At 46.3% G+C, this 10220-nt stretch overlaps 1 protein-coding gene across 1 annotated transcript; it reads left to right on the plus strand.

Moving 5' to 3' along the window:
- The first annotated feature begins 128 nt into the window (after positions 1-128).
- On the plus strand, positions 129-7138 carry PDCD2L (programmed cell death 2 like). Its single transcript, XM_073659099.1, has 8 exons — positions 129-283; positions 1920-2029; positions 3113-3276; positions 4385-4454; positions 4541-4845; positions 5037-5144; positions 6557-6699; positions 6785-7138. Exons 2-8 carry the CDS (start codon positions 1922-1924, stop codon positions 6916-6918), a joined length of 1032 nt encoding a protein of 343 aa, XP_073515200.1. The 5' UTR covers positions 129-283; positions 1920-1921; the 3' UTR covers positions 6919-7138.
- Positions 7139-10220: the final 3082 nt, after the last annotated feature.

Consider the following 10220-nt stretch of genomic DNA (forward strand, 5'->3'; position numbering starts at 1 on the left):
ACCCCAGCTAAATGTGTCCGGCAGCAAAGGTGTTAATCCAACGCCCCGCCTACTTCTCTCGAGACCGCGCTCCAGTGGTTGGTTGCTTCCTGATAGATGTGATTGGCTGCGGTGCCGTAAAAAGGTCAGTTGATCCTACCTGGTTAGTGATTGGCTGTTGTGTACGCAGGCATTAGCAGGTTAGGTTGTGGTGTGTTCATGTGACTCGCTACACGCAGCACGTGTTATTATGGAGAGTCCTCGTTTAGTGGCCGCAGGGTGACGTGAGGTCCTAGCGCTGCAGGTAACCAGAGCCCGGGGCAGGAGCTTGTAATATACACAGGAGGGGGTGATGCTCTGCAATTCGGTGTCGCACCACAACCCCCAGGTCTGGTCAGCCAATGGGAGTTGAGGTTTACCAACACCTGGGTTACTACAAATGTCAATTGTTGATCATAACTGCAGTGTAAAGCCTGCCTTTCCCCCATGCTTTACACTGCAGCTCTGTGTCACATTCTCATTATTCATTCCCCCATGCTTTACACTGCAGTTCTGCTGTACATTCTCATTATGAATTTTCCCCATGCTTTATACTGCAGCTCTGCTTCACATTCTCATTATGTATTTTCCCCATGCTTTATACTGCAGCTCTACTTCACATTCTCATTATGCATTCCCCCATGCTTTTCACTGCAGTTCTGCTTTACATTCTCGTTATGAATTGTCCCCATGGTTTACACTGCAGCTCTGCTTCACATTCTCATTATGTATTTTCCCCATGCTTTATACTGCAGCTCTGCTTCACATTCTCATTATGAATTTTCCCCATGGTTTACACTGCAGCTCTGCTTCACATTCTCATTATGAATTTTCCCCATGGTTTACACTGCAGCTGCTTCACATTCTCATTATGTATTTTCCCCATGGTTTACACTGCAGCTCTGCTTTACATGCTCATTATGTATTTTCCCCATGGTTTACACTGCAGCTCTGCTTCACATTCTCATTATGCATTCCCCCATGCTTTTCACTGCAGTTCTGCTTTACATTCTCATTATGTATTTTCCCCATGGTTTACACTGCAGCTCTGCTTTACATTCTCATTATGTATTTTCCCCATGGTTTACACTGCAGCTCTGCTTCACATTCTCATTATGTATTTTCCCCATGGTTTACACTGCAGCTCTGCTTCACATTCTCATTATGTATTTTCCCCATGGTTTACACTGCAGCTCTGCTTCACATTCTCATTATGTATTTTCCCCATGGTTTACACTGCAGCTCTGCTTCACATTCTCATTATGCATTCCCCCATGCTTTTCACTGCAGTTCTGCTTTACATTCTCATTATGTATTTTCCCCATGGTTTACACTGCAGCTCTGCTTCACATTCTCATTATGTATTTTCCCCATGGTTTACACTGCAGCTCTGCTTTACATGCTCATTATGTATTTTCCCCATGGTTTACACTGCAGCTCTGCTTCACATTCTCATTATGAATTTTCCCCATGGTTTACACTGCAGCTCTGCTTCACATTCTCATTATGAATTTTCCCCATGGTTTACACTGCAGCTCTGCTTCACATTCTCATTATGAATTTTCCCCATGGTTTACACTGCAGCTCTGCTTCACATTCTCATTATGAATTTTCCCCATGGTTTACACTGCAGCTCTGCTTCACATTCTCATTATGAATTTTCCCCATGGTTTACACTGCAGCTCTGCTTTACATGCTCATTATGTATTTTCCCCATGGTTTACACTGCAGCTCTGCTTTACATTCTCATTATGAATTTTCCCCATGGTTTACACTGCAGCTGCTTCACATTCTCATTATGCATTGCCCCCTTGCTTTATACTGCAGCTCTGCTTCACATTCTCCTTTTCTAACCCCCCTTTTTACTTTTTCTTTCCAAAACTGTATTTTCCTGTGTAAAGTGATGGCGCAGCCGTCTTCTCAGGAGCAACGTGTCCTGCTGGGGTTTAAAGACGCAGCACTGGAAGTCAAGGCTTCATCCTGGGATGTCAGCAAGATCGGGGGTCTGCCGGTAAGATCCGCTGGTGGGTGTAGTACTGGATGTAGGTGCTGATGGTCTAATCATAGAGGTAATGAGGGGGCTGATCGCCTCCGGGTGCACAGTCCGCACTGCTATACTGGGACCTGGCGGGGACTTTATACCCAGATTCGCACAGGGGAAGACCCCCAGAGAAGACCCACACCAGAGCGAACAGGTAAGAAGATCCACATCTCCTCATCCTGCCACAATATTTAAATTGCGGTTTTGAAGACCCCTGTTCACTTGCACCGCTCTGTAAATAGCCGTGTGGAATTTGTACCCCACAAATCCAGAATGTGTGAACACGGCCTTAGGCTTCCGTCAGCCGTTCATTTTCACGTACAAGTGTTTTTTGTTTACGGATTATTGTAATTTTGCATTGCTCATATAGCGCCATTATATTCTGCAGATTCACTACCATCACTATCCCTAATGGGGCTCACAATTTAACAGAGCACACACACCCTTTATGGGGCTGTTCACACTGAGTCTCTACTCAAATATTAAAAACGGAGACATGTCCATATTTGATCCGAGTCATGGATCAGACTCGCCCACTCAAGTTATGGGTCAGTGAACAACTTGGGCTGCCATGGTGTCTGTGTATGGACAGTTTATTTTTTTTTTCTCACTGTTTGCTAGGGGAAACTATGAAACCTCCATCCTTTTTTGCAGATGCTAAAGTGCTGGGACTCTGATGATAAAAAAAAAAAAAAAAAAAATGCTTAGGCTCTGATGAGATAAAAAAAAGTGCTGCGACTCTGAGATAAAAGTGTGCTGTGACTCTGATGATAAAATGCCACTCTGGTGTCTGTGACGCTGTTTCCAAATTACACATTAATAATTGTTTTTGCAGGAGAACGTCTGTGTTGCACAGAATTTCGCATGTCCTACTCTAACGGTCACACAGTTTTCTCAAAAGGTGTTCTTCTGTAAAATCTGGTCTGTGTCCTGAACTCTTTGTATGGCCTCACCCTTGGAGGACCCTCCGGCACTACCTCGATGATTGGCAGCTGTATGGGATTTAGTCATTGATACACTGCCTGACTCCATTCTCTCTTTGTATTTTCACAGGACCCGGTGCCGCAGCTGAAGCTTCTTTTTCCTTCGTGTCCTCTGTGTTCATCAGTCCTCTGCCACGTTGTTCAGGTGTACTGCCCCCTAGAGGGCTCACGGTACCATCGCGTAATCCATGTGTTTGCATGCAGTACAAAGTCCTGTTGGGGGAAAGCTGAAAGGTAATTCATCTGAGGCTGTGACAGTCTAATGCAAGCAGCAGACAAGGTGCTGCCCAATGTAGATTAGGTACTTAACAGTTTAAAAATGGAGGCACTGGGTCATTAAAGCCTCCCTGTTTGTGCGGACTGGCCCCCCGTCCTGTAGCCATAGACATTGGGTGATCAGCAAGTGACTATTTATGTCTCTCAGTGCACCCTTGCCTCGGCTGTGCAGTTCAGTGCTCCATCCCACCTTTTTTTTTTTTTTTTTGTTTGTTTGTTTTTTTTTCCCCCCTCTATTTTCGTCCTTATCTTCCTCCTGTAAAGAAACAGCTGTCAATCAAGGAAGAGTTGGTGGGTGGGGGGGGAGATGGATAAGAAGCAAGAAGGGAAGGTGCACTGACATGCTCGGCCACAGCAAGGGTGCACAGATTGTCTGTTTGGTTTGAAGAGACTCCCTTTAAATGGGTTCTCCGGCCTTGAGTCACTTTGTGTCTGCTGACTTGTGAATCCTCACACCGAGCATCCTTGTAGCAGGCAGTCATGTGACTGCAAGTAGGCAGTTTGCACACTTCCGGCCACATTCCGACTAGAAGTGTCTGACCTCGCTCAATTCACTTGTATTGAGTGAGGCTGCTCACATCTAGTCGACATGTTACCGAATGTATGCAAACTGCAATGTAGAGCAACTGCAGACTTGCAGCACTCACGCTGTGAGGGTTCTCTGCTGTTGTGACCACAGTTATGTGATTTGCATATTTCCGCCCACATTCCAATTAATCATGTCCAGCCTCGCTCAGTACACTTGCATTGAGCAAGGCTGGACAAGTCTAGTTGGCATGTGACCACATATATGCAAATCACATACTGGCAGTCACACGCCCGCCGCTCCCAACAGAAATCCTCACAGCACTCAGTGAGTGGGATGTGAGGGTTCGCAAGTCTGCAGTCATAGTGGCTGCAGACTTGTAGCTTAAGGCCAGACAACCTCTTTAATGCATTTTTTTTTATCAAATGCTGCTGCACCCTGTGCACTTTTTGGAATCCAATGCTACCCCTTTTAGTCATCACATGAGTATCCTTGTATTTTGTTCAGCAGTCATATTTTATTTTTTGGTCTCTTTTACAGCTGGGTGGCATTACGATCACAGTGCCCTGAGACCCATCACCCGGTGGTCACACAAGCCATTCCCAAGCAGGTATATCACTAGGTCTTCATGTATATGTGTGGCTTGACAGTCCCATAAGTCCACCCTTTGTTCAACGTTCATTGTTTTTTATACAGGAAGACAAGATGGCAGCTACAGACTGGTGTGACAATGCTGATGATTGGGGGTTTGATGAGGATGAGCCTTGTGCCACTCGCTGTCTGGTAGTTCCCGTGCCCACAGACTGGACTGCACAGCTCCAGGACCTCTCCCTCGCCGACACGTCAGAGACAGTACAGTCTCGGGACTCCGTCTTCAGATCTTATTACATAGCAGTCGCAGAGGAAGAGGACTGGGCCTGGGATGTGGATCTGGATCATGCACGTCGTCTCCTTAAGGACTATGAGAAACAAGAGGTGGCGGTAATGGCGGACCAGGAGAGGTGAGAAGGAGTGGTGGGCGCCACAATCCAATCTTCTGTTATAGTGGGGGAGGGTATAATATAGGTCTGCTTCTGCAGAGCCGAGGAAAGTTAGGAGCTAAATGGTCGGCCATATTGGTTGCAGTACACCTGACCATGTCTATAAAGGTTTATACATTTTCCTTTATGGTAAATTCCTTTATCTTTTACAGCTGTGATGGAGAAGGCGAGAAATATGAGAAGTGCGACCTGCCGAGGCGAGATGTTGTGTTTCACAAGTTTTTGAAGAAGATCTCTAAGTGCCATCAGCAAATCCTTAGGTTGGTAATCTCCGAGGGTATATAACATATCTTTTCTTTTTTTTTTTTTTTTTTTTAATTTTACCTAATTTTTGGATCCTTAAACTTTAATTAAAAATAGTGTTTGGATAATTCTTTTTAGCAGGTTCCTGCAGTATTAGGATGGGGACGGGTTTTCCGCTGCTAGTGATCAATCGCTGTTAATCACGTGGATGTGCATGATGCTGTTTTTTTATTTTTGCAGCGCCACCACAGGGAAAATGAGGCATTGCATCTATATAAATCTAATCTATAGGCTGTCTAACACATGGATGTGTTGGGTTGTTTCCCGGGAGGGATGTGCTCTAGGGTGTTGCACTGCTCTACACTATTCAGTGTGTAGTTGCCGCTGCCGGGTACTGCGGAATGGGTTTTATCCACTAGAATAGGAGCTGATATGCAGTATTCTGTATCGGCAGCTTCATTTTGAACGGAGTGGCACTGTAAAATATACTTTGTCAGAGCTAAGGACAACTGATTAGCGGAGATGTTGGGAGTTACATGTATACCAATCTTGATAGTGATGTCAAGGAGCTGAAGAGCAAAAAGAAAAGTGCAAATGGGGTCTTATCCAGTTTAAAATTGAAAAAATAATAAAAGGTTATGCTAACCTGGTAAAGCTGTGATCACACAATGTGAAGGTATAGAATTGCCGGTGCGCAGTAAAAAGTATATATGGGTAGAAATGCAGACGTGTTTCGACGTTTTCATACTTCTTCCTCAGGACATAACCGTTCCTGAGGAAGTATGAAAACTTCGAAACGTGTCGACTAATAAAAATTGTAAACTTTTCTGTGTGCTCCTGAATCTGCATTTCTACCCACTAGCAGCGCTGAATATCCTTGATCTGATAGGATGTCCTATCCTAAAAGGAAAAATCATCAATATCAGGATGGTATATTAGATGGTCTGAAAACCCCTTTAAGATCATGACTAGGGAACTTTGTACTAAACCAATAACCTTTGTATATATACAGTGTGAGTGCCACCTGTATTACACTGTCGGCTCCCGAGAGCCACGGAAACTGATGAAGAGTAATAAAAAATAAATATAAATATTTATATATTAGTATTTATTCCAGAATTGGTTTTTTTTGGGCCATTGTACCCTCATTCGCCCCTAAAATAGATCAAAATGACAGATGTAAAAATATGAAAAGTTTAAAGAGGAAAAAGTGTAAAAATTGAAAATCGCTTGGAAGGGATTTAAGGTTATGTAGAGGAGAAAAATAAAGCTGCTTCCCCTCCCGTAAGAATAGTGCTACACCTGTCCAAAGCTTAGGTGTGGTATTGCAGGAGCTGAGCTATAATGCCAGACAGAATCCATATACATTAAGTGATCTTGTATCATGTAGTTTTTGTAAAGTTCCTCTTTATTGTGCCGTCCGCCACAGATACTCATGGAATGGAAGCCCCCTCTATATAAGCTCTCCAGCTGTGGCATCACAGCCTCCATGTCCACGGTGTGGAGCACCGAGAGTTTTTGAGTTCCAGCTCATGCCCGCTCTTGTAACCATGCTGCAAGGATCCAAAGCTGGTAAGACAATCTGCCAATATCGGACACAGCTGTAAGTTCACGAATTATCTATGGATGAGGTATCTGATACTTCTTTATCTTACAGATTTGTCGTTGGAGTTTGGGATAGTTCTCATTTTCACCTGTGAGAGGAGCTGTTGGGAGGATGGTGCGCAGGTCCCAGTGCTGGAATACTGCATTGTACAGGAAGACCCCGACCAAAGATACTTCAATGAGTGAAATGGGACATTGTGCTTATTTATTTTTTATCATATGACCATTACTGCTGCTATAGAAGAAGCTGTTCACTTCATCTGCCGCAGCGATGACATCAATTAGTAACTATGCTGTCTTAAATTTATAGTTTTAACCACATAATAGTTGTCATTACACGTATAAGAAATATCCTTATATTGGTGTTTTCGTCTTAAAAATAAAAGCACACCATCATGTGCGGTTAGTAAGCTCCAGATAAGAGTGAATACACAATCTGTAGGTGATGGCACAGCAGCTGCTGGGGTAACAGCGTGGACCTAAACAACGAGCTATCCTGGATCGCAAACAGGCAGAACTGGACACACTGGAAGCTTCAGAGCTACACATGTAGACAAACACAGAAGCTGAAGATGTAAAGTAGATCAGGAATTGCAGCATAATGTGAGCAAGTCCAAATACCAGTTTATGCGCACAGCAGATTAAGCGTTAAACAGCAGGTCAGGATGTAGATGCCTATTGTAGAATCCACAGGAGTTTGCAAAGACTTTAGATAATATATCCTTCATTCTTATAGTAGATGAAGGGTTAATCAGCAAGTCTGAGGAGCAGTAGATGCAGGCTGTAGAAACCACAGGAGTTTGCAGAGATGATAGTAGTGTAACATAATCGCCCATTGTCAACCCCTAATTATATACAGACTCACTAAACTCCTGTCAATCCCTTCTGGACATGTCAAGTACTGGCATGTCATATTTTCCTCTTCTCCCATGACAGCACCACCTGAGAGAGAGGGTATCCGCCCACCAAGGACAGGAACCTACTGAATAAAAAGGCGGTACCTCTCCTCCGCATCCGTTTTGGTTCCTGTCCCTGATGGGAGCCTCACCAGGTGGTACCTCACGTACCTGGATTATGGACGGTGCGGCCTGGAGGCCGTGGAAGCAGCAGATGGTCCCTGTTCCCAGCCCGTCTGGCTGCTGCCCGGGTCTGCGTGTGGGGAGGAGGTGCTGTGTTTTTTTTTTTTTTTTGGATTCCTCCCCGCTTGCGCCGGGGCCTGCGGCCGGGTCTGCGCCTCGCAAAGATGAACTGAGCGCGCCGGCCGGCAGGTCTTCCGGGCTGCGCACATGGGGGTCGCGTCGCACCCTGTGACGGAGCGCGCCGGAAGTCCGGGCTGCGCACGCGCGGGGTGCTGACGCGCCCTATCACGGAGTGCGCCGGAAACCGGGTCTGCGCATGCGCGGGTGGGAAGCTGTCATCCCGCTGCAAGCGCGCCGGGTGCCGCTGGGCTGCGCATGCGCAGAGGCAGGTGGATCTGTGGGTAGCGCGCCAGCTGGCTAAAATTTAAAAAAAAAAAAAAAGAGATTTGAGATGAGCACGCTGCCGGAAGGGGAGGAGCCTAAAGGAGGTGGAACCCTACTGCTTTTAAGGATGGGGAGCAATCAGGATGGCGGTGTCTGCATCCCCGCCATGATGGATGAGGAACCGCAGTCACCTGGGCAGCAGCTGTCACCGCCACAGGAAGTACAGCAGCAGCCACAGCCATCAAAGCAGCGCAAGCAGCTCAAACAAATGGAACGGGAATCTTCCCATCGACAAAGTCACAGCAGTGAGGGGCGTACGAGTTCCGGCAAGACTGGTCAGAAAAGACTTCGTCAGTCCACCTCCGCCAGATGGGAGCCCTCATGTGAACGGCAACCACCGCCTCCGGTACCCTAGTCTGAACGGCAGTGTGGTGAGTGATCTTCGTGAAAGTCTCACCTTGAATAATGTGCTCTTCTCTCGCTCTTTTCCTCCTTCTTCTCCTTTTATTTCTTGGGGCAGGAGGCGAAGAAGTGTAGTGCTAAAAGTAAAAACAGGGAGTGTGCTTTATGCAAAATCGGTCTTCCCACCTCCTATGCCAAAAACCTATGCTCGGACTGTATTCAGAAAACCATTGCAGAGGAGTCCCCCAGGTTTTCTTTAGAATTAAAGGATCTAATCCAGACAGAGGTCAGAGAGTCTTTAAGAGGCTTAACCTCACTCAAAAAGAAGAAGCGAAAACTAGTTTCTTCAGAATCAGAGGAATCAGTGGAGTCCCGTTTTACAAGAGAACTGCCTTCCTCCTCTAATCACTCCTCATCGTCATCGGAGTCTTCGGATGATGATGGGGGGGGGGGGGCAGACCTTGTTTTTCGGTTGATAATACTGAGAGACTAGTTAAAGCCGTCAGAGGGACTATGGGTATTACCGATACCAAAGTGCCCAGAACAGTCCAGGATGTTATGTTCGGGGGCTTAGACCAAAGGAGGAGACGCTCATTCCCGGTCAATGACCAGATTAAATCTCTGATAGAAAGGGAATGGAAGAAACCGGAGAGGAAGGGTCAGCTGCCGTCCTCCTCCAAGCGGAGGTACCCCTTTGAGGATGAGGATGCGGCTAAATGGGACAAAACCCCTAAGATTGACATGGCCATTTCAAAATCTTCAAAAAAATCCACTCTGCCCTTTGAGGATTTAGGAGCCTTAAAAGACCCGCTGGATAAAAAAGCGGAGTCCTTCCTTAAGCAAACCTGGGAGTCGTCAGCAGGGGCCCTTAAACCGGCAGTAGCAGCGACCTGCACTGCTAGATCTATGATGATCTGGCTTCAACAATTGGAAGACCAGATCAGGGGGAATGTGTCCAGGGAGAAAATTCTATCAGACCTTCCTCTTGTGCAGGGAGCGGCTGCATTCCTGGCAGATGCATCGGCAGATTCAGTTAGGCTGGCTGCCCGGTCTGCAAACCTCTCTAATGCAGCCCATAGGGCGCTATGGCTCAAGAGCTGGCCAGGAGATGTGCAGTCAAAGTCTAAACTGTGCTCAATCCCTTGTGAGGGGGACTTCTTGTTCGGCAAAGGTCTAGATGACATCCTAGATAAAGCCGCAGACAAAAAACATGGATTTCCCACAGTGTCTGGTTCCCGATTTAACAGTTCCTTTCGGAAGAGAAAATACAGCCGCAATAAAGCTCCCAGAGACCAAGGTAGCTGGAAAGACCGAAAGCCGTATAGCAGATGCTTCATGTTTGGGGGTCCCTCCTCCGAGAATAAGAAGGCCCCTAAGTGACAGTTCCCCCCCAGGTGGGAGGAAGATTGTCCCACTTCCTGCCTGCCTGGAAGGAAATTTCATCCAATTCTTGGATCTTGGGGATAATCAGGAGGGGGCTCACATTAGAGTTCAAAAGCGGGCCCAAGAACACTGTCAAAATATCAGCCCCCAGAGGTTTAGCGGAACAGATAGCCTTACAGCAGGAAGTTCTCTCTCTGCTCATGAAAGGAGTTCTGGTGGAAACACCTGCACCCGAGCAAG

Source organism: Phyllobates terribilis, unplaced genomic scaffold (assembly GCF_046119375.1).
Source record: "Phyllobates terribilis strain yellow unplaced genomic scaffold, ASM4611937v1 Scaffold_13__5_contigs__length_258822181, whole genome shotgun sequence".
Lineage (NCBI taxonomy): Eukaryota > Metazoa > Chordata > Amphibia > Anura > Dendrobatidae > Phyllobates > Phyllobates terribilis.

What these genes read in the sequence shown, in the direction of transcription:
- PDCD2L (XM_073659099.1), top strand. Translation starts at nt 1,922, where the DNA reads ATGGCGCAGCCGTCTTCTCAGGAGCAACGTGTCCTGCTGGGGTTTAAA. An exon ending in GCAAGATCGGGGGTCTGCCG is followed by an intron (nt 2,030 to 3,112) that starts GTAAGATCCGCT and finishes GTATTTTCACAG; the next exon opens with GACCCGGTGCCGCAGCTGAA. An exon ending in TGCCATCAGCAAATCCTTAG is followed by an intron (nt 5,145 to 6,556) that starts GTTGGTAATCTC and finishes CGTCCGCCACAG; the next exon opens with ATACTCATGGAATGGAAGCC.